The following is a 25042-nucleotide window of genomic DNA, read 5'->3' on the forward strand; positions in this document are numbered from 1 at the left end:
ACCTGAGTCTTTCTATTCAAAGTGTATATTTCATACACACATAGAAGTAGATCTTGCTATTTTATCAAGTCTGACCATTTCTAGCTTTCAATTAAAGTAGTTTAGTCCATTTACATTTAACTGTTAGTTTTATTATGTTCAAGTCTCCCTTCCTCATATTTGTTTCCATTTGTTTTATCTGTTCTTGTTCCTCTTGCCCTGTCTCCTTGTGGGCTAGTCAAATTTACTTTTTACTATTCAATTTTTTCTCCTTTTTTAAAAAAGCTATACTTACTGTATTTTTTATAGTTTCTCTATGAACTATAATATTCATATTTAAAACAAATGTAAAATTTGTACTGGTCCTCTTAACACCTTACTCTTCAGTGTTTGTAGATGTAAGAACCTTGTAACAGTAATTCTATATTCATTGTAACTCAATTCTTTGTGCTATTGCTTTCATATATTTAAACTTTATATAATATAAACCTCATCTAACTATATTTTTGTTTTAATCACTCATTTATCTTATAGTGAAATTAGAAAGAATATGTGACCATTCAAAAGTCATAATCTCTTAACAATAATCCAAAGTAGCGTCTTCAGAAAACAAAAAACAAAAATACCCAAGGTATTTAGAAATTGAGAAATTCTTTTTAAATAACCTCTACATCAACAAGAAAGTAGAAGCAGAAGTGACAGATAATCTAAAAACTAAGGAAAAGAAGAGCATTTCATCAAAAACTTGCAGGGTACAGTTCAACTGGTACTCAGATGACAATACATACATATATATTTTTTGTAGTACAATTTGAGAAGAAAAGGAAAAGTATAAAGAAAAGTTAAAAGGAGAGAAACAGCAACTATACAAGAAAGAAATGATAAATTTTACAAAAGGAAGATTACAGAACAGGAATAGTTAAAAGGTCTGATTAAGCAACAAAGGAAGAAAGAAAAATATAAAATATTAAGGATTAGGTAATTACAAATATAGATAATATGTAACTATAGTAAGGTAATTATAAATATAGTAAATTACAAATATATTTTATATATAAAATATAAATTTTAAGTGGTAATTTGTGTAACTCTTTTTTATGAATTTGAAATAAGAAGTCTAAAGGAAAAATGATTTTCTAGTAGAAAAATTTGATCAAGATGTGAAGTAAAATGGAATAATAAAAGCCTCAAACCATACAGACATTAGAAAGTTTATTAAATATCTTTCATTTTAAAATGTGCTACACTATCCTGATTTCACAAATGAATATTATTTAGCCTTCTCAAAATGGATAACTTTAGTTATTAAACTCTTTCAGAGCAGAGAGAAAGCTCAAGAGCTTCCCAGTTTCATTTCATAAAGCTAGCATTATATTAATAGAAAATAATGGCAGCATACAAAAAAGTAAACTGTATCAATTAGTGGATCAGATCCAAAATTGCTTAAAAAAGAGAAAACATTATTTCCTTAGTATACTAAAGGAGTAATTCCATGGGAAAGTAGTGTTTAAGGAATTCAGGGATAGTGTAAAATGAAGAAACTAAAATATCTATTAATAATATAAGAAATCATTACACTAAGAAATGAGGAAAACCATGTATCAATGGAACACAGACACGGATTTGATAAAATTCCTAATAAAAAGTGATATAAAGAAAAAAATACATGATAAAAATGGTTTACCATTCCATGATCCAAAGAAAAAATGTCAGCAAATTAAATTTATTAAAAAAATAACATCACATAAAAAATTAAAAATCTAAAATCAGTACAATTAAAATCAATCACATATTAGATGTACTTGCTTTTTCCATCACAATCAGTATTGTTTTGTAGGTTTAGCTCTATAGTAAGATCAGAAAGCAAAGTAAGTATCAGTATCAGAGAAGTGGAACAAATAATATTTATTTGTAAATAAGGATGCATTCCTAGAAAATACAAGATGCTAATTTTTTCAACTGATATAGAGAACATAACAAAATGGCTAGATGGAAAACAAATTTTTAGGATTCTGGTAATGATAGAATAAATAAACTTGAACACAATTTAAAAAGGACTCTTCACAGGCACTGCTGAAAAAAGGCAGAAACCTTTGGTTTGATCCACATTTATATAGGCTTTCTGCAAAAAGCATGGCTCAGTCATTTAGCACCCAAAAAAAAGTCACATGGTACAGAGGTTAGGTTTGGGGCTGCCAGTGAATGGAAGCTGAGAAGGAAAATCCTGGCAATTTAGAACAAAAGTCGATTATCTTCACAGAAAGATAACAGAATCAAGAAAGGTAACAGATCATGTTATCCACAAAGTAGCGTATATATATTAAATACTGCTGGACAAATAAATAGGACAAAGTATTCCATGGTCCGAAGAAAAAATGTCAGCACATCAGACCCATAGAGGCCTTAGATGGTGGACACATAGACAAGGATTTTTAGATAGCTACTGTGTTAAGGAACCTTCAGGAAAATATATATTTGGTTACAATGGGTGAAGAGATACAGAATTTTAGGAGAGACACAGAAGCTATAAAAACGAACAAGAAGAAATCTTAGAACTGAAAAATACAAAAGGTAAAAAATACAAATCACTGGACGGAACTAAGAACAGATTGGACTGTTAGAAAAGATCAGTAAAATTAAGGACAGATCACACCAAGTCACCCAAACTGAGGCGCCGAGAGGGAAAAAGACTGAAACATCCTAATGACCTGTAAGACTATGTTAAGTAATCTGTCTTATGTGTAATTACTGTTTCATAAGAAAACTGACAAATGGGGTAGAAAAAATACTTGAAAAAATTAAAGGTCAAAACTTTCCTACATTTCTCTGAAAATAACAGCCCACAGACCCAGAAACCTCAGAGGACCCCAAGCAGGATAAACAGAAAGATGGCTGCACACAGACACATTACAGACAAAGGGCTGAGAACATCAGTACAGAGAAAGTCTTACAGGCAGCCAGAATAAAAAGATATACAGAATGACAATGAGAATGATCACCGCTTTCTCAGCAGGAAAAAAAAAAGGGTCTCACTGGACATCTGAACATTTTAAAATGCTGAAAGAAAACCTAACAACTTAGAATTCTTACGCAGCAAAAATATGTTTGAAAAGTAAAGCCAAAATAAAGATATCTGCAGATGAACAAAGGCGAAAGAAACTCTTGGTCAACACATTTTAAGGAACAAAAGAAGCTCTTTGGTAAATGATACCAGATGAAAATCTGGACTTACTCAAGTGAACGCAAAGCACTGAAAATAGAATATATGTGAGAAAACATGATAGATTATTTTTCTTTCTTGTCAGAAATTCCTCAATAATCAATTGACTTTTTAGTAAAAAATAATGTGGGGTATAGAACATATACCAATATGTAACAATGGCAGAAAAGACAAAAAGTATGAATAGATTCTGGTTTCTTAAGGTGTTTACATTGTATAGAGATAGAATAATATTAATTCAATGTGTACTAATAGAAATGCAGACTGCAAACTCAAGGGCAACCACTTGAAAATATGAAGAGTTGTAGCAATAAAAGTCAACAGAAGATACGGAACAGAACACTGAAGGAAACGTCATCAATGAACTTGAATAAGGGCAAGAAAAGGAGGGACAAAGCACAAAGGGGTTAAGGAGAAAAACAAATAAGGTAAGAAAACTACCATAAATACAGTTGCATGAAATGCAAATGGGCTGGACAGTCCATAAAAAAGCAGTAAACTCCAGTCTTAACTATTGCCGGTTACAAGACACACTTTAAATATAAAGCTGCAGACAGGCTGACTGGAAAAGAATATGATATGCCACTAGTAAGCATAATAGAGCCTGGTGTGGTTATTAGACCCAGAAAACTTTAAGGCAAGAAGTATTACCAGAAAGAAAGGAGAATTCATTTCATATTGATTAGAGGGTAAATCACTGAGCAGACACAGCAAATGGAGATGTGCAAGCACTGAATAGCCAAGTTTCTAAACACATGAAGCAAAATCGAGATATATACATTAATTCGTAACTTTACTTATACTGGAAATTGTATTTCCAGTTAAAAATGGGAAAAATACATTCATAGGCGATAAAATCTACAGAACCCATACAACTGTGCCAGTAAAGCAACAGGACCCGTGTGAACAACTCAAGGCTAAGAGTCAAGCCAGTGCTTTTTGGATAAGACAATATGCTTTTATTTCTAAGGGAAGAAACAGGCATAATATAACTGCAATCAAAATGCCAATGGGATATTTTTAATTGAAAATAAGCCTGACAACAGAACATTCTTTTTCTTTTGAAGTATTCATGATGGAAGTGGGAGGTGATCAAGGGTCATGATGCTTGTAATTTACATGGGCATGGCACAGTGACAAAAACAAAACACAAAGAAAATGGGGTAAAACGTTAACAATTTTGAATGTAGGTAATGGGTGAGAGTGTACATTTGAGTATTTCAAAGTACAGAAATAACTTCTCTGTAAATTTGAAAATTTTCTTATAAAAAATACATTTACTAAGTAAAAATTTTCATGAAATTTTTGGAAAGTCAATGAAAGGTGAAGATAATCTTATCATGCATGTATGATAAATTTCAACACAGTTACAGTAACCAAAACAGTACGATCACAGCTAAAGATCAGATAATTAGCATTTAAATGGCTTAAGGAGTCCAAAGAATAAATCCAGTTTATATGAAAACTTAAATTCAATTCCATGGAAAAAATGGATTATTAATAAAATGGCAATGATTCAACCCAACAGGAAGAAATAATGTTATGTTCATAAAAAATTTAACTCCAAAAGAATTAAGATCTACCTATAAAAATTAAAACTATAAAAATACACAAAAAGAAATTTAAGTACTATCTGTGTTTCTGTCAGGGAGGCCTCTTTAAGAAAGCCAGGAAACAGATTTGATAGAAACACACGACAGATTTGGCCTCATGAAATTAAATTTCTTGTGGTCAAAAGAAAATCTGAATAAAATTTTTGGAAATCACCTAAAGAATATGTTTGGAACACATAATGGAGAAAATTTTACTATCCTTATCAAAAATATAGAATGCAAACTCATTTACAAAAAAGTAATTCAATAAAAAATATGCATAAGTTATGATCAAATACATAGAAGTAGAAACAGTAAATAAACATGAAAAGATCTTTAATGCAGTGAGCTCAGAGAACAGCATATTTAACTGGAAACAGTTTTCACCATATGTTAGGAGGAGTGTGAATTTCTACAGTTCTTTTAGAAAATTTAATATGTGTATAACTTTCTGGCACCATATGGTGTGTGATACATATTTTTAAAGGACCAGTAGGTAAGACTATATAAGCAAGAGTTTATTTCAGCATTATTTATAATGCAAAACTGTAGAAACATCTGACCATCAATATGGGATAGGTTTAATAAACTTTTATACAATACTCATACTATACCATACTATTTAATTCTTAAGAGGAATGCATAATTAGTTTTGTTTAAAAAAAAGGAGAAAGTAGAAATTATACCTGTGAATATGTACTGTGTACAGACACATACACACATGTTCATGCTTCAAAAAACCCAGAAAACTGCATGGGATGATATTTTACCACATAGGTTATTGGTACTAGACTACAGAAGACCACAGTATTATCCTTTCCTTGCATATACCCTTGCACTTTTTGAATTGTTTAAACAAACATGCATTACCTTTAAAATTAACTGTCAAAAACTACGTAATTATACATAACTATATAGTATACACCACTAATACATATGTATATGCATTAAGCACCAAATCTAATTTGCAATTTAATTTTTAAGTTTCCTATCTATAGAAAGTCAGTATTACTGTAAACATTTTGCTAAAACCATATGTGAGAAACTTGATACTAGATACACGACTCTTACTTATAACCAAAAACAAAAAAGAATGTATGCACCTGGGTTTTGGCAAGCAAAAGGATACTATTCTCTGGGGTGTATATCCCCAGTCTTATAACTGCTGTAAGAAAAAGAACTGAACAAACAGCTGTTGCTTCAAGTCTTAGTTCAAAATTACACCAAACCTGTTGTGGGCAGAGAGACATGGAGATTCTAAGTCATGCTCACCCCTGTGGACGCAGGCAGAGGAAAGCATGATGGGAAGGACCTTCCTGGCCCTCATGACACTCCTTCCGTGACCCTGGGGGGCCCTGGCTGTGTGCTCAGACTGCCCTATGTGAAAATAAGTTATCTTTGTTTTCCTTGAAGAAAGTATCCAAAATTGTGTAGATTTCAAGCTCTGCAAATCTGGATCTTCCCCTGTCTGAAGGTAAAATGAATCACAAAAACAATGCTGCTGAAACAAAGGCATGGATATCATTATGTCATATAGATACCATATGACGGAAGTGGGAGGTGATCAAGGGTCATGATGCTTGTAATTTACATGGGCATGGCACAGTGACAAAAACAAAACACAAAGAAAATGGGGTAAAACGTTAACAATTTTGAATGTAGGTAATGGGTGAGAGTGTACATTGAGTATTTCAAAGTACAGAAATAACTTCTCTGTCTATAGACATTTGGAAACCCAATGTTTTGTGTTTGTAGTACGTGAGTGAATTGCTTCTAAGATCTTGAAAACAGACTGCTCTAGAAAGAAATGTTATGATCAGTACTTAACGGATCACAGAGGACGTATGCAAAGCATCTGAACAAAGAGAAAAGACCCAAGGTCAGCAAGACTAGAATAGAGCCAGTAAACAATTGTTCCCAAATCTGAAGCTAAAGATGCCATCACTTAAGACAGACTTGGTCAGACATGGCAATGGCAAAAGGGAAGTCCTAGTAACACAGCCAGTGTTACCAACCTACAAACTGAGAGGAGGAAGAGGTGGCTTAGACAGTGGACTGAGATCTAATGTACAGATGGGTGGACAGGTTCACAACGAACGCACTTGACATATTTCTGAATCCGTTAGGCAAGACAAGCCTCAGAAAGAAGGAATCTGACTATGTAACTTTAAGCCATTTGAACATTCAAGTTATCTACTCTCTTGGCTCTGACTCCACGTTCATGAAACAAACTTTTGATTGCCACTCGGCTTCCTAAACGATTCTGACTACATCAATGTCAATATTCTGATGCTTCTAACTGGATTTTGTGTGTGTAGATCATAAAATGGAGTTTAGTTTTATACATCAATCACATTAGCTTAGTTAGTTAGGACTTGGATTCTGAAGAATAAACCCATTTTCAGAGTCTATGAGACCAAGAACCAAACACAGGACTCAGAACTTCAAGGAGAGGCTGCTTGGGAAACAACTTCCCTTTAAAAGCACCCATTCTTGGTGACCAATTCAAATCCCAATCCATATTGCTTTAATCATCCTCACAACAAATTGTCAGCAATTCTGCTGAATAATGAAATATCTAAAGTAAATATAAAGTGCACATAAAACAACGGAAAAACATATACTTGTTTTTACATTTCTTCTGTCAAGTATCAATTTATGCCACATTGCATTTCTGTTTTTAAATATAAATGTATTCCAGATAGCACTCCCTGGGCTTCTAAACTTTGAAAAAATATTTTTACCTATGTGATTGATTATTAAGGTTGAGCGATCCAGTCTGGTACATCTCTTCCAACTGTTTCCTGTTTCCAAAGTACAAAGCAAGGTCTGTGGCAATGATGGCTTTGCGGATGATCTCAAGCACCTGCTCATATTCACTGGAGCTCAGGGTGGAGAAGATATTGTGCCCTTCCAACTACGGAAAAAATACAAATAAACACCACCAATAACAAGCACAAGCTCTAATCTTATATTTTCAATTATTTGAAACAATACAGTCAGTTAATGGCATTTGGCATACAAATGACAGGTTTTGGAATAGTTTGGAGTGACTAGAGAATTTAATATTTCAGTTTCTCTTTAAGCTACAAGGAAGCTACCACTTAAATGAACTATTTAAACTACAGTCACATCACTTATTACCACAAAAGCCCAGTGATCTAAACATAACTGGTTTTTGGATATTTCAAGTAAGGACTTGTAAATGTAAAATATAAAAGTGAAGACTTTTTCTCTTAAACTAATTACAAACTTTAATAATTTTTACATTATGCTGGAAATTAATGAACTTCAAAAGTCACCCACAGCCTGTCCACTTTGGCAAGCCTAATGAATAATAACCTCCTTTATTGTATCCTAGAAGCACAGGTCCCACACCTCAAAATAAAGTTGATTTAGGCATATTAAAAATCTCCTTAGAGTCAAGGACACTTTACATAAAACACAAATCATTGAGGTGCACAACTCTAGGGCCCATCTTCTCTCCTGTGCTCATGGGAGACAGGACCTGGTAGGTCAAATAAGACCAAAACACTGATCATTTGGATTCTGTTATCTCAGAATTAGTCTCCTGTATATGAGTCTTTTTCAAACTTGCACAGTAATTTCTTTCCCTGAGTTTTTTTGTTTGTGTTGAGATAGAAATGAGCCACTTTTGTTCAAACAAAAAGGATTCACATAATTGAGATGCATTCAATTTGTGCATTCATCAATTAGTTTTTAATAAGTAGGATATTAATCAATATTGTCTTACTAAAATCGACTTTTAATTGTTTCACTTGTCCTAACCTATACTGGCTGATAAAATACATTAAAAACTTAAAATTATTAAAGTATATTTTTTTACAAAATTTGGCATCTCACCAAGACACTGTCTGCTTCCTATTACTGTGAAATAAGGCTGTATGCATACCATTTGTTTTCAATAATCAGAACCTTTCTGTATTATTTACTTTTAAGGTTTTAACGAATATTTAAAATATCCTATGGTAAATGCAGCAAATGGAGTTAGTTCTGGTTGGTTATTTTCTTGATGATAATATTAGTAAAACATTTGTAAAATGCTGTAAGTTTATAAAAGTACTCTCACACAGATTATTTCACTCTCAAATTATAAAATTTAAATAAACCTTTGATATCTAGTTGAAACGAATTATTTTCTGAAACATTAACAGTATTTTTCTTTGACTGAAAGGAAACTGCAGTTCTTATATGAACCGGTCATTTCAGTAATTTTTGTACTCCAGTCTCACCCGAGGCAGCTGTCGTGAATACAACAGGGTCACAGAAGTGGACGTGATAAGGATGGACTTCAGCTCAACATAGGAAGAACGACTAAGTGTTCAGAGTTACTACATGAAATGCTATGTGGGCAGAAGTTCAATAAGAGGCTGGTTAGTGACTGAGAGGGACAAGGGGAGGGGCTACAAGCACCGGACAGTGGTTGAACTTGGTAACCTTTCAAGTTCCTTTCAACCTCAACTGTACAACTAGAAAGTTGTAAGAAAGAAATGTTTACTCTGAGTCATGCTCTGAAATCTGCTTTTCTTTCATTTGATCATAACACAATGAAGCAGCTGGCTTCTGCCTCAATACCATGGTCCTGAGCAGTGGGCCCCACCTACCACCAACATGCTGCCAGCTGGTGTGTGTCTGCTTGGCACTCACCGCACATCTGCCATCGGCTGGCCCTCTAAAGACAAGTCACATTCAATTATTTAAATGCTTTATTCTATCACCAGCAAACTGCTAAATTAGGGTATATAAAAATATCCTAGCATGATGTTGAAAAAAAATTTCATCTGTTTAAAATAAGGACATCATAGTTTGGGATCTGTAAGTTCTCTCGGGGCCACAGAGTTATGAACTCGCTGCGACTCCATGTCATTTGTTGGGTGTCACCCGTAACACAGGTCTTCACCAGGTTCTCAAAAGTATCCAGGATCTAAGACAAATTAAGAGCCATTTTAAAGGATCTGTATATTCTGCTGGCTACTTCATATGATTTTTTTAAAGTCACTTCTCAATACTAAAGGAAACTAGGTGAAAAGGTTCAGTAGAGGGTTTTTATAACAGAAGTGTAACCAGGACACTTCCACTGCCTCCTTCTTTATCCCACAAGGGTTAAGGGAATGAATATGCAAACAACAATAAATGGCCTCTTCCTTTCAATAGAACGTGGCATATATTTATAAGCATTTTGTTTCTACCAAAACTAAACACGGGAGATACAGCAAGCAAACACAGCAGATAAACAGCTTAAAATCTTCTGAAAGCACTAATTTCACATTTGGTAACAATAAAACCTCATAAAATGGTATAATACTTTTATATATCCATTTATAAGTTTATTATAGTTAATATCCCAGGTTACATTCTTTGAAGTTTATATTAATTCAGGGCCGTTGATCTCATTTTGCATCAATCAAGCATTAAATAACAAGCACTTTATACCCAGAAATGTTTCGAAAGCCCCAAATTGGCTGAGCAGCATATAATTTTTATATGAAAGCACACAAGTGGGCTCTGTTTGTAGATGCTCTAAGTAGCTGGGATCTGGGAGATTAGAGAATGTGGACAGTTCAGCCCTGATGCTGACAGACTCCTCAGGGACCCACTCCGAGTGGACGATGTCTGTGGTCCCTTCTGGCTCTCAAACATCATTTCAGGATTCTCAGCATCCTAATTCATGCTGTATCTTTCCCATCACAAATGAAGAACATGTCTTACTTGTCCAGCAGGTACTTAGCATGCATGTGTCACTCTGCGTAAGGGAATTAGTGGTTTAGTACGCACTATATCCAAGGCCCAAAGCAATGTAGGTTCATTTTCTGAGGAGTTCCCAGCTCAGTGGGGAGACAAGCACAGAAGTGCTCAGTAAAACAGAGTGGAGTGTGGGGTGGTCTCTGCAGACATGTTAGCTGAGGGAGTCTGCTAGGGAGGCTCTGCCCAGGTGGGGACATGAACCCAGAAGGACAAGGAGGACAGGCAGGAGGCGCAGAGCGAGAGCACGTGTATTGGTGGGACCACAGCAGTCCCCGTGCGGTTTGAGTGGATTGTGAGAACAGAGAAATGGCGAGAACTAAAGCCAAAAAGTCAAAAAGAAAAGGCCTGTGACAGCACAGAAATACCACCTGGAGGGTCACAGGAGGAACTGGTGATTTTCAGTGAGGTCGGGCCATGGCGAGGTCTGTGTTTTAGGACAATCGCTCTGGCAACCACGCTGACTGCAGGGAGGTTAGAATGGAGGCAGGCAGACAGATTGGTCAATCATCCTCAGCAAGCTTTTGAAATATTATTCATAAATAATTCTCCCCAAAGCCCTATGCTGCTCAGCTCTATGAAAGAGATTCATATGCAAGGGCCTTGTCACTTGATTTTGATACCTACGTGCCAACCACTTCAGGCCTCACTCCCAGCCATCCTGGCTTCCCTGGGTTGGGTTGTAAATCATGCCACAGGAAGCCACAGGCACAGACTGGACCATTCAGGGGCTTTGGGATGAAAAACGTCAATGATGCAACTAACTACATCAGGATTCACAACTGCAGTGCCTTGAAAAGGCAACAAGTATTCATTGATATTTAATCAACTTGCTGCATCCACCCACATATTAGGAAGCATGTTAGTATCATAATTAAGAACACAGGTCTTGTAGTCAAACAATTCTAGTTTCTGATCCCATTCTGCCGCTTACTAGCTATGCAACAGTGGACTAGTGATTAAACCTCTTTGATGTGCATGGAATGAATATCAGCTGTAACACAGGATATTACAAAAATCAAATGTGTCAATCTGTGTGAGATTCTTAAGTTTCTGGCTTATAGTAAGTACCTAATAAATGATGCAGTGATTACTATGACAATGATGAGGATGATAAAAACCCACCAGTATAACTCTTGCAGTCAGAGGTAAGGGAGAGGAGGAGCAGAAACACACAGACAGACAGACATGCCCAGAAATAAACTTGACGGGCAAAGACCATTTCTGTCTATTCAGAAAACATCTATAGAGAAAGACAGATGCAGCTAGCCTCCATGTTATACACTTACGTCTATTCCTAAAAGCGGTGCTGAAAGTAAATGCAACAATTTTGCTACGAATACAATAGGCAAAGGTACCTTCTATCAAGTGCAGATGAAATGCAAGAACCTGTTAGCCATGTCACAGAAATGTTATTCCAATTAAAAAGTAATGAAAATGTCATGGGATCCCAGAATGTTGGGTATAAAGGTAACTTTCTTAAAATCTGAACATATTTCAAAAGTACTAGAAAATTCAAAATTAATACAGAATATAAAGAAAACTTTAATAATGAGAATAATCATTCCTAACTGGTCTGTTATCTGAAATTTTTACTTTTGAGCACTTAACAGGCGATATTCACAAAAAGACAGAAAAAGGGTAGCTTCATTATTCAAAATAACCATTAATATCTCATCAGGAAAGAGAATAAATGGATTTAATATTCCAACACTAATGGTTTTACCACAGTTAGTAAACATACGTGGGTAAGTTTTAGGTAAGAAACCAGAGCTTACCTATTTTCTTGGATGTCAGCATCCACACAAAATAATCTCCATACTTGAAGGAGATTCCACTACTGAACCACCTAAACCTTCTGTTCTACAGAGACATCTCTACTTACTTTCCCCTAAACAAAATGGCCCATGGATTGTTTTCCTACCCCGAATTCTCTCCTATTCACATATCTCCCTGTTGGTGACTGCCACCTCCCACATGTGCACACCCACTGGGGCAGAATGAGGGGCATGACCGTCCTCACTGGACTTGTAATTCCGAGTAGGGGAAGCTAAACTCACAAACACAGAATTTCTAGGTTTGAAAAACACAGGTATGTGTTATGTTCGAGGGCTCAGGGACCATGTAAGTGGGGCACATAGCTGTGCTCTAGCTCTGTGGGGATGTCATGAAACAATCTCACTGGAGGAGGTGATGCCCGAGCTGAGCTTGAAGCTAAGGAGAAGCTGGCCATGGAACAGCAGTGGGAGAATTACAAGTAGGGAACCTAGACCAGGGCACGGAGTTAGGAAATACCAGGGCAGATAACAGCAGCCCTGGACAGACAGAGGCCATTCAAAAAAGACTTGCTATCAACTAAGAAAAAGAATTTATTCTTGAGGTTATGGTGACTTTAAACAGAAGAATAGCATGTTCAGACATATATATGGAAGATGGATTTGAGAGAAACAAACTTAGACAAACGACGATCAATGGGGAAAGAAGTTATTAAACAGACAAAATGCGATGAAGGCCAAGCGTGGGATGCCAAGTAGGAAAGCTCCTTGGCAGACAGGGAGGAGGCTGCAGCGGTCAGAGGGACTGGAGTAGCGTTCACTGCTGACGCCCATGGGGACTCTGCTCCCTGGCCTAGCGCAGCCCATGCACAGCTCTGGGGCACGGTCCCCGGGACACCAGTTCCGAGGCTCCGCACTGAGGGAGAAACAGCGGCTCAGTGGAAGCCCAGAATGTGGGCCTGGCTTTTCCTAGATGCTCTTGTGCTTTCCCAGTTCCTTCCTGACTAACCTCCTCGCTGCCCACCCAACAAGGGCCCGTCCTGGGCTTTCTCACTCTGATGGAAGCGACGGCAGGCCATGAGCAGTTACCCTCTTCCGGCCTTTCTGTTCCGTGGACAGTCACGTGTTTGTGTGTGTGTGTGTGTGTGTGTCAGACTAGGCACCGACCTTCCAGGACACCACACTATGTAATCCCAGCACACTATGAAACCCAGCACTGCTGAGGCTCAGCTGGAGAGGAGATACACCTTCCTGAACTCCGTCACTATGGCGGCACATGGAGGAGTCTCCCCAGTGCTCAGGGGGGCCCGGGCCTCTCACTGCCATGTCACAGGATTTCCTTTTTATTCCACCAGCAGCCATGTACCAGGTAAATGCCTGGGCTATTTCAAAATGGATTCTGTTATATTAAAAATAGGTTTCCAAAGAAACTTTACAAAGGCTATGAAAATTCATTTGCAGATTAAATTGCTAGAAATGTTGTCATAGTCATATGTATGAATTCACTTAGGCTGTGGGTGCTAATTTCTGAGTCCTAATTACTTCTAAATGTAACCTCTAGCAACTGTCCTTCTTCCTGTACAAATAAATCCTCACAGGATGAGTAAGATCAAAACAAATGTAAATGGTCATGAAATTCTGTAATGTTTATTTACAAAAATCATGTTTTATATATGTATGTGTATATATAAACATGTATATACTATAATATATAAACAATATACACACACAGATACATAAACCAGCATACAACTTTTATCCTGCTTAAATTTTTAGGTGTATATCCATCCACCCATTGTTTAAAAAAGTAAAGAACGGGTTGGTGCCACGGGAACATCAGACTGGTGATCACGGATTGCTTTCAGGGACAGAGCCAGCTAAGGAGCAATTGCTGGAACCCTTCAGCTACTAAAATGGCTTGTATCCAAAACAATCCCTCTCCCTTCACCCAGCAGGTGATCGGCATATACTGCAGTAAGTTCCTCGTTTACCTTCTCAGTGCTGAGGGCTGGGGGCCTGAACAGGCGAGTCTGCTGGGTTTTTACGGTCTTAGCATGCAGTGCTCCTGATTGCTAGGCATTCAGGACCAATGGGAGCTGCAGGGAGAAGCTAGGGAGAGCAGTCAGGCCTGGGCATGCAGAGGGGGGCCAGGTACCCAGAACGAAAGATGTGCCAGCGGCAAATGCCTTTCTGCGTCCTGACTCAGCCTAGCCAGTCGCTGCTGCTGTTGCTGTCACGGTTTGGCTGTTAGGCAACCCTGGAAACCAAACCCTTCCCTTGACCCACACTCAGAGGCCTGGGGACTGCGGATTCCTCTCCTGCTTGGAGGCGCTCCCAGTGAGCAGAAGAAACGGGGTCCACTATTCTTACATCAAACACAGATCGTATTTTAGAAAACTGTGGGAGCAATCAAACCATTATGAGGAAAGAGCCACCCTGTTAAGGTGAGTTTGAGGAAGAAGGTTTAAAATGAGGGAACTTATCTATCTCACAGCCAAGTGAGGCTTGTCACTGTATCAATCACCAAGAACATCTAAAAGTAGAAAAAACAAAAAAGAAAAACTACTTCAGTGCACTAAAATACTTGAATTTGTGTAGCTTCCAAAACTTACTGTTCAGTACATTCTGGTTCAAGAATATGACAATCCATATAAATTAAATGGACTATGTGAACAACACTTTGCCTCAGGGTAGCACACGCTTAAAAATCAAACGTGATTGCAAAATAGATCATTCGAAGTCTTCATAAAGGATTCTTTTTCCAAAGAAGCCACAATTCTCTAATGCTGACTATAAAGTTCTACACTAAAACGCAGCTGCTGTTTTGAGGAGTCCTAACAACATCGCCGTCACCATGTGTCTGGAGATGACACAGCATGGCAGGGGCAGGGCCTGCACGCCGGGCGCCTCACCTGGAGGATGGACACGGTCTGGGAGAAGTGGTGCTGCTCCATGGTGGACGTGGAGTAGAGAGCTGCCAGGGGGTGGTCGAACTTCTGCAGGTAGCTGTTACTGAAGCCCCTGTGGTCCAGGTCATGACACAGACACGCAATCAGCAGCCCTTTGCGCTTAAAAAAAAACAAAAAAAAAACAAGAGTGCCCGCAGGTTCAAAACAAAGAAACGGGATGTGCGCAGACTTAGAGCTTCTCGGTCCCCTCACACTGACACAGATGGGGCCAGCATCCTCACAAGTCTTTGAAATTCCAATAGTCTAACTTCTTAGTTTTTCTGCAATGAACTTGACAAATTACTCTTCAGTTTTCCTGCTCAACTCTGGAAAAAAGTGTATCAAATTAAGGCAAATTAACGCAGAGTCAAGACAGATAAAGCACATCTGTACAGGGGAGGACAGTTTTGCTTCTTCATTCAAAATTCTCTCATGTTAAATTTAAATAATATTATTGTTGTTATAAATACAAAATGGGGCGAGTAAATCATTATGGCATGTGAAAAATGGCAAATTATACTGAAAAAGGGAAACAGCAGAGCAGGCTGCGGTAGGAGGGAGGCAGAGCAGACCACGTGGAGTCAGGGGAAGCAGGGATGTGAAGCCGAGGAAGAGAAGCAGGAGGTCCTAGAAGAAGAGGGCCAGGGGGTCTGGGTGCAGTTGGGGCAGGTCCTTGCAGGTGAGCCTGCCCTAAGCAGGGTCAGGAAGGTGGTGGGGCTGCAGGGAGTAAAGGACAGAGAAGGGCAGGAAGAGGGGCTAAAGATCTTATAGGCCTTCTATTCTGTGTGAACCAGGGAACGACTACAGGGTTTTTAGCAGAGATTTTAGGACAGGGTTTTTAGGGGTGAAATCATGTAACTTACATTTTTTTAATTTTATTCATTTAACTAACATTAATCTACAATTACATGAAGAACATTATGGTTACTAGATTCCCCCCTTCAACAAGTACCCCCCCACAAACCCCATTATAGTCACTGTTCATCAGCATAGTAAGATGCTGTAGACTCACTACTTGTCTTCTCTGTGCTGCACATCCCTCCCTATGAACCCTCCACATTATACATGCTAATCGTAAGGCCCCCAATCTTTTTCCCTGCCCTCATCCCCCCCTTCCCACCCCTCCTGCCCAGTCCCTTTCCCTTTGGTAACCGTTAGTCCATTCTTGGGTTCTGTGATTCTGCTGCTGTTTTGTTCCTTCAGTTTTCCTGTTCTTTTACTCCACATATGAGTGAAATCATTTGGTACTTGCCTTTCTCCGCCTGGCTTATTTCACTGAGCATAATACCCTCTAGCTCCATCTATGTTGTTGAAAATGGTAGGATCTGTTTTCTTCATATGGCTGAGTAATATTCCATTGTGTATATGTACCACATCTCTTCTTTATCCATTCATCTACTGATGGACATTTAGGTTGCTTCCATTTCTTGGCTATTGTAAATAGTACTGTGATAAACATAGGGGTGCATCTGTCTTTTTCAAACTGGAGTGCTGCATCCTTAGGATAAATTCCTAGAAGTGGAATTCCTGGGTCAAATGGTATTTCTATTTTGACCTTTTTGAGGAACCTCCATACTGCTTTCCACAATGGTTAAACTAATATGCATTCCCACCAGCAGTGTAGGAGGGTTCCCCTTTCTCTGCAACCTCGCCAACATTTGTTGTTGTTTGTCTTCTGGATGGTGGCGATCCTTACTGGTGTGAAGTGATATCTCATTGTGGTTTTAATTTGCATTTCTCTGATGACAAGCAATGTGGAGCATCTTTTCATGTGTCTCTTGGCCATCTGAAATTCTTCTTTGGAGAACTGTCTGTTCAGCTCCTCTGCCCATTTTTTAATTGGATTATTTGCTTTTTGTTTGTTGAGGCATGTGAGCTCTTTATATATTTTGGATGTCAACCCTTTGTTGGATCTGTCATTTATGAATATATTCTCCCATACTGTAGGGTACCTTTTTGTTCTATTGATGGTGTCCTTTGCTGTACAGCTTTTCAGCTTGATATAGTCCCACTTTTTTGATTTTGTTTCCCTTGCCTGGGGAGATATGTTCATGAAGAAGTCGCTAATGTTTATGTCCAAGAGATTTTTGCCTATGTTTTTTTCTAAGAGTTTTATGGTTTCATGACTTACATTCAGGTCTTTGATCCATTTACTTTTGTGTATGGGGTTAGACAGTGATCCAGTTTCATTCTCTTACATGTAGCTGTCCAGTTTTGCCAGCACCATCTCTTGAAGAGACTGTCATTTCCCCACTGTATGTCCATGGCTCCTTTATCATATATTAATTGGCCATATATGTTTGGGTTAATATCTAGGGTCTCTACTCTGTTCCACTGGTCTGTGGCTCTGTTCTTGTGCCAGTACCAAACTGTCCTGATTACTGTGGCTTCGTAGTAGAGCTTGAAGTTGGGGAGCGAGATCCCCCCAATTTTATTCTTCCTTCTCAGGACTGCTTTGGCTATTCGGGGTCTTTGGTGTTTCCATGTGAATTTTTGAACTATTTGTTCCAGTTCATTGAAGAATGTTGTTGGTAATTTGATAGGGATTGCATCAAATCTGTATATTGCTTTGGGCAGGATGGCCATTTTGACGATATTAATTCTTCTGAGCCAAGAGCATGGGATGAGTTTCCATTTGTTAGTGTCTCTTTAATTTCTCTTAAGAGTGTCTTACAGTTTTCAGGGTATAGGTCTTTCACTTCCTCGGTAAGATTTATTCCTAAGTATCTTATTCTTTTTCATGCAATTGTGAATGGAATTGTTTTCCTTATTTCTCTTTCTATTAGTTCATTGTTAGTGTATAGGAAAGACACAGATTTCTGTGTGTTAATTTTGTATCCTGCAACTTTGCTGTATTCCGATATCAGTTCTAGTAGTTTTGGAGTGGAGTCTTTAGGGTTTTTTATGTACAATATCATGTCATCTGCAAATAGTGACAGTTTGACTTCTTCTTTACCAATCTGGATTCCTTGTATTTCTTTGTTTTGTCTGATTGCTGTGGCTAGGACCTCCAGTACTATGTTAAATAACAGTGGGGAGAGTGGGCATCCCTGTCTGGTTCCCGATCTCAGAGGAAAAGCTGAAAGCTTTTCACTGTTCAGTATGATGTTGGCTGTGGGTTTATCATATATGGCCTTTATTATGTTGAGGTACCTGCCCTCTATATCCATTTTGTTGAGAGTTTTTATCATGAATGGATGTTGAATTTTGTCAAATGCTTTTTCAGCATCTAGTGGTTTTTGTCCTTTTTGTTGATGTCGTGGATGATGTTGATGGATTTTCACATGTTGTACCATACTTGCATCCCTGGGATGAATCCCACTTGGTCATGGCATATGATCCTTTTGAATTCAGTTTGCTAATATTTTGTTGAGTATTTTTGCATCTACATTCATCAGGGATATTGGTCTGTAATTTTCTTTTTTGGTGGGGTATTTGCCTGGTTTTGGTATTAGGGTGATGTTGGCTTCATAGAAAGAGTTTGGGAGTATTCCCTCCTCTTCTATTTTTTGGAAAACTTTAAGGAGAATGGGAATTATATCTTCTCTGTATGTATGAAAAAATTCCAAGGTAAATTCATCTGGCCCGGGGTTTTGTTCTTGGGTAGTTTTTTGGTTACCGCTTCAATTTCTTTGCTGGTAATTGGTTTGTTTAGATTTTGTGTTTCTTCCTTGGTCAGTCTTGGAAGGTTGTATTTTTCTAGGAAGTTGTCCATTTCTTCTAGGTTTTCCAGCTTCTTAGCATATAGGTTTTCATAGTAATCTCTAATAATTCTTTGTATTTCTGTTGGGTCCGTAGTGATGTTTCCTTTCTTGTTTCTGATTCTGTTGATGTGTGTTGATTCTCTTTTCCTAATAAGTCTGGCTAGAGGCTTATCTATTTTGTTTATTTTCTCGAAGAACCAGCTCTTGGTTTCATTGATTTTTGCTATTGTTTTATTCTTCTCAATTTTGTTTGTTTCTTCTCTGATCTTTATTATGTCCCTCCTTCTGCTGACTTTAGGCCTCATTTGTTCTTCTTTTTCCAGTTTTGATAATTGTGATGTTAGACTATTCATTTGGGATTGTTCTTCCTTCTTTAAATATGCCTGGATTGCTATATACTTTCCTCTTAAGACTGCTTTCGCTGCATCCCACAGAAGTTGGGGCTTTGTGTTGTTGTTGTCATTTGTTTCCATATATTGCTGGATCTCCATTTTAATTTGGTCTTTGATCCACTGACTATTTAGGAGCATGTTGTTAAGCCTCCATGTGTTTGTGAGCCTTTTTGCTTTCTCTGTACAATTTATTTCTAGTTTTATACCTTTGTGGTCTAAAAAGTTGGTTGGTAGAATTTCAATGTTTTTGAATTTACTGAAGCTCTTTTTGTGGCCTAGTATGTGGTCTATTCTGGAGAATGTTCCATGTGCACTTGAGAAGAATGTGTATCCTGTTGCTTTTGGGTGTAGAGTTCTATAGATGTCTATTAGGTCCATCTGTTCTAGTGTGTTGTTCAGTGCCTCTGTGTCCTTACTTATTTTCTGTCTGGTGGATCTGTGCTTTGGAGTGAATGGTGTGTTGAAGTCTCCTAAAATGAATGCATTGCATTCTATTTCCTCCTTTAGTTCTGTTAGTATTTGTTTCACATGTGCTGGTGCTCCTGTGTTGGGTGCATATAGATTTATAACGGTTATATCCTCTTGTTGGACTGAGCCCTTTATCATCATGTAATATCCTTCTTTATCTCGTTACTTTCTTTGTTTTGAAGTCTATTTTGTCTGATACTAGTACTGCAACACCTGCTTTTTTCTCCCTATTGTTTGCATGAAATATCATTTTCCATCCCTTGACTTTTAGTCTGTGCATGTCTTTGCGTTTAAGGTGAGTCTCTTGTAAGCAGCATATAGATGGGTCTTGGTTTTTTATCCATTCAGTGACTCTATGTCTTTTGATTGGTGCATTCAGTCCATTTACATTTAGGGTGATTATCGATAGGTATGTACTTATTGCCATTTCAGGCTTTAGATTCGTGGTTATCAAAGGTTCCAGGTTACTTTCCTTACTATCTAAGAGTCTAACTTAACTCACTTAGTCTGCTGTTACAAACACAATCTAAAGGTTCTTTTCTATTTCTCCTCCTTTTTCTTCCTCTTCATTCTTTATACATTAGGTATCAAATTCTGTACTTTTTGTCTATCCCTTGATTGACTTTGGGATAGTTAATTTAATTTTGCATTTGCTTCATAATTAGCTGTTCTACTTTCTTTACTGTGGTTTTATTTCCTCTGGTGACAGCTATTCAACCTTAGGAACCCTTCCATCTATAGCAGTCCCTCCAAAATAGACTGTAGAGATGGTTTGTGGGAGGTAAATTCTCTCAGCTTTTGCTTATCTGGAAATTGTTTAATCCCTCCTTCAAATTTAAATGATAATCTTGCCAAATAAAGTGATCTTGGTTCCAGTTCCTTCTGCTTCATGACATTAAATACATCATGCCACTCCCTTCTGGCCTTTAAGTTTTCTACTGAGAAGTCTGATGTTAGCCTGATGGACTTTCTTTTGTATGTGATCTTATTTCTCTCTCTGGCTGCTTTTAATAGTCTGTCCTTATCCTTGATCTTTCCCATTTTAATTACTATGTGTCTTGGTGTTGTCTTCCTTGGGTCCCTTGTGTTGGGAGATCTGTGAATCTCCATGGCCTGACAGACTATGTCCTTCCCCAGATTGGGGAAGTTTTCAGCAACTTTCTCCTCAAAGACACTTTCTATCCCTTTCTCTCTCTCTTCTTCTGGTATCCCTATGATGTGAATATTGTATCGCTTCGATTGGTCACACAGTTCGCTCAATATTCTTTCATTCTTAGAGATCCTTTTTCCTCTCTGTGCCTCAGCTTCTTTGTATTCCTCTTCTCTAGTTTCTATTTCATTTATTGTCTCCTCCACTGTATCCAACCTACTTTTAATACCCTCCATCATGCTCTTTAACGATTGGATCTCCGACCTGAATTCATTCCTGAGTTCTTGGAGTCTTTCCGTACCTCCATTAGCATGTTGATGATTTTTTATTTTGAACTCCCTTTGAGGAAGAGTTATGAGGTTCATATCATTTAAATCCTTCTCAGGAGTTGTGTTAATAATTTTACTCTGTACAAGGTTCCTTTGGCATTTCATGTTTGTATATGGTGCCCTTTAGTGTCCAGAAGCTCTATTTTGGAGCTGCTCAGCCCCTGAAGCAATGTCGGGGTTCGCAGGGGAGCAGTACTCGTGCCTGGGGAGGGGGGGGAGGAAAGAGTTGTTCCCCGCCTCCTGGCTGCTGTGCCTGTCTCCACTGCCTGAGCCAGTGGGTGGAGGACACAGGTATAAGTTTTTGTCCCAGAGCAGCTGGATATGGATCCCTGCTTTCCACAAGCGGCCAGAAACCCAGTCTCCACAGGAACTCCACCTGTATTAACTTTCCCAACTGGTAGTTATGCGCGTCTCATGAAAGCACCATGAAATGTAGGTTTGTGCTCCCAGCACAGATCTCCAGAGCTAGGTGTTCAGCAGTCCCAAGCCTTCCGCTCCCTCCCTGCTCCGTTTCTCTTCCTCCCGCTGGTGCTCTTTTCTCCAGGTGTGTGCAGTCTGAAGCCATCCTCTTTCCTGTTGCTCTCTCAGGATTAGTTGTGCAAACTATATTTTCTAATTGTATCCAGTTTTAGGAGGAAGCCTCTGTCTGTCCTCTCATGCCGCCATCTTTAATTCTTTCATAACTTACATTTTTAAAAGATCACCATGCTGGCAACTGTGTTGAGAACAGACTCCAGGGGTGTAAGGGAGACCCATGAGGGGCTTTCCCAGTAATTCAGGCGAATATATAATAGAAGCCTAGACCAGGATGATAGCAATGTAAGATATAAACAAAGCCTGGTTGGTCCTGCAGGCAGTCATCAGGGTTTTCTGGGAGCCTAGAGTGAAAGGAAAGCAAGGCTGGGTGGGAGGGTAGAGATTAGAGGAGGCAAGCATGGCTGCAAAGTTTTGGGTCTTAGAAGTGGTCAGACTGGCATCAACGGGATGGGGAGGGTTGCAGGTGGTGCAGGCTGAGGAGACAGGCCAGGAGCTCAGATCGGAGTGAGGCACAATGTTTAGTTGAAAGTTAGGGACTGCGAGTTCAGTAGACAGGTGTCTGCTGAAGTCTAACCTTCTTGGGGAAAGGCAAGTATCAGTGTACACATGGCATTTAGGGCTCCAGGACTGGCTAGACCCACCAAGGGTGCCATTTGTGGGCGGAGGAGGTCAAAGTCTTGAGCTGTCAAGAATTCCAACATTAAGAAGTCTAAGGGATGTGGTGGGGACTTAATAATGGGGGAATCTAGTAACCACAATGTTGCTCATGTAAGTGTATATTAATGATGCCAAAATAAAAAAATAAAAGAAGGAAAAAAAAGCAATATGGAGGTTCATCAAAAAACTAAAAATAGAAATATCATTTGACCCAGAAATTCCACCCCTAGGAATTTACCTAAAGAAATAAAGATCCCAGATTCAAAAAGACATATGCACCCCTATGTTTATAACAACAGTATTTACAATAGCCAAGATATGGAAGCAACCTAAGTGTCCATCAGTAGACGAATGGATAAAGAAGATGTGGCCCATATACACAATGGAATATTATTCAGCCATCAAAAGAAAACAAATCCTACAATTTTCAACAACATGGATGGTGTATTATGCCCAGTGAAATAAGCCAGGCAGAGAAAGACAAGTACCAAATGATATCTCTCATTTGTGGAGTATAAGAAAAAAGAAAAACTGAAGGAACAAAACAGCAGCAGAATCACAGACTCCAAGAAGGGACTAGTGGTTATCAAAGGGAAGGGGTTGGGGAGGGTGGGTGAGGAGGGAGTAAGAAGGGGATTAAGGGGTATTATGATTAGCACACATAATGTAGAGAGGGGCACGGGGAAGGCAGTAGAGCTAAGAGAAGACAAGTAGTGATCCTACAGTATCTTACTTTGCTGACGGACAGTGACTGCAATGGGGTAAGTGGGGGGACTGGATAATCTGGGGGAATGTAGTAACCACAGTGCTGTTCATGTGAAACCTTAATAAGATTGTGTACCAATGACACCTTAATATAAAAAAAAAAGTCTAAGGGAAGAGAATCATGGAAAAAAACAAACAAATCCAGGCCCAGCAGGATTAAGGAGGAACAGCCACCGCGGTCAGAGGGGACCTAGAGTGCTGGGCATCCTGGCAGTCAGGGGATGATAGCGACTCAGAGGAAACACTGAACACTGGCCCCTGTCCTGGCCGACCAAGCTCAGGGAGTGGGGCTGGGACCTAAGCACAACAGCTCTTCCTTAGATGTGTAGCAAAGAGCCAAGAAATCAGGGGGAAGCAGAGTGGAGACACAGATCACAATGGTGGATCAGGATGGAAGTGCCACACTGAGCCACATGCAGATGGGCCCACCCAGCAGACAGGCAACGTGGCAGTGGAGGAGAAGGGAGGCATTGCAAGGACAGTATCCATGGACAGGTGGAAGCAGTGGACATGGTCAAGTGGAAGGGCCAGTTCTAGAGGGGAATCCAGGGGATCATTCCCTGGGGTGTGTGAAGTCAGAGCCCACTGAGGGCAAATGCTGATGAAGTTAAGGGGATCTGCAGAAATTCCCACCATTTTATCTGTATCTGTCCACCCTGTTCTTTCCTTATCCTCACTGAGCAGAACTAGTTTCTTCTGCAAGCTAATGCAAAGGTTTCCAGACCACCAGCACCCTTACACTGATGACGTCTGCATGCTATCATTGCTGTGTGATCAGTGGTGTTTGGATAACTGAATTAATTATGTTCCAAGTACCATTTTGGTTTTGGATTGTATTTTATGCTGTGTCGACCATGATGAATCTGCTAAGACATTTCAAGGTTTTAAAATCTTGCACAGTAGATGAAGCTGTTATGTACAGAAACACCTCAGAGATATTACAGGTTCCATTCCAGACTGCCACAGTAAAGCAAGTAACTCAATAAAATGACTAAAATGATTTTTCTGATACTTTATTGCTAAAAAATGCCGACCTCCATCTGAGCTTTCAGTGAGTCGTACTGCTTGGGCTGGTGGAGGGCTCGGCTCCATGTGGACGGCTGCTGACTGGTCAGGGTGGTGGCTGCTGAAGGCGGGGGTGGCTGGGGCCGGTTCTTAAAATGAGACAACGGTGAAGTTTGCTTCATCAACTGACTTTTCCTTTCATGAATGATTTCTCTGTAGTACGCTGTTCTTTTGATAACATTTTACCAACAGTAGAATTTCAAACTTTGAATCACCTTTCTCTAACACTGCCGCTGCTTCAGCAGTGAGGCTGATGTCATACTCTTAAGTTCTTTGTTGTCATTTCAATAATCTTCACAGCATCCTCACCAGGAGCAGATTCCATCTCAACAAGCCACTTTCTTTGCCCATCTATAAAAAGCAAATCCTCATCCTTTAAAGTTTTATCATAAGATGGCCATAATTTGGTCCCGTCTTCAGGCTCCACTGGCAATTCTAGTTCTCCAGCTGTTTCTCCCACATCTGCAGTGACTTCCTCCACTGCAGTCATCCAGGAGGGTTGGAACCAACTTCTTCCAGACTCCTTCCTGTTACTGTTGATATTCTGACTTCTTCCCAGGAATCAATAATATTCTTAATGTTTTTTCTAGAAGATCTTCAATTTATTTTTCCCAGATCCATCAGAATAACCACTGTCTATGGTACCATGGCCTTATGAAATGTATTTCTTAAATAATATGATTTGAAGGTCAAAATTT

General features: G+C 38.8%; 1 protein-coding gene across 4 annotated transcripts in view; it reads right to left on the reverse strand.

The window, feature by feature from the left end:
• Positions 1 to 25042, reverse strand: part of PDE10A (phosphodiesterase 10A) — a 508454-nt gene that overhangs the window by 23016 nt on the left and 460396 nt on the right. For all 4 annotated transcript variants that reach the window (XM_073219874.1, XM_073219872.1, XM_073219871.1 and 1 more), the window contains 2 exons: positions 15242 to 15397; positions 7536 to 7708 (listed from right to left, as the gene is read on the reverse strand). In XM_073219874.1, coding sequence (XP_073075975.1) covers positions 7536 to 7708; positions 15242 to 15397 — 329 coding nt within the window. The remainder of the gene's footprint in view (positions 1 to 7535; positions 7709 to 15241; positions 15398 to 25042) is intronic.

The sequence above is a fragment of the Manis javanica genome, chromosome 13 (assembly GCF_040802235.1).
Source record: "Manis javanica isolate MJ-LG chromosome 13, MJ_LKY, whole genome shotgun sequence".
Lineage (NCBI taxonomy): Eukaryota > Metazoa > Chordata > Mammalia > Pholidota > Manidae > Manis > Manis javanica.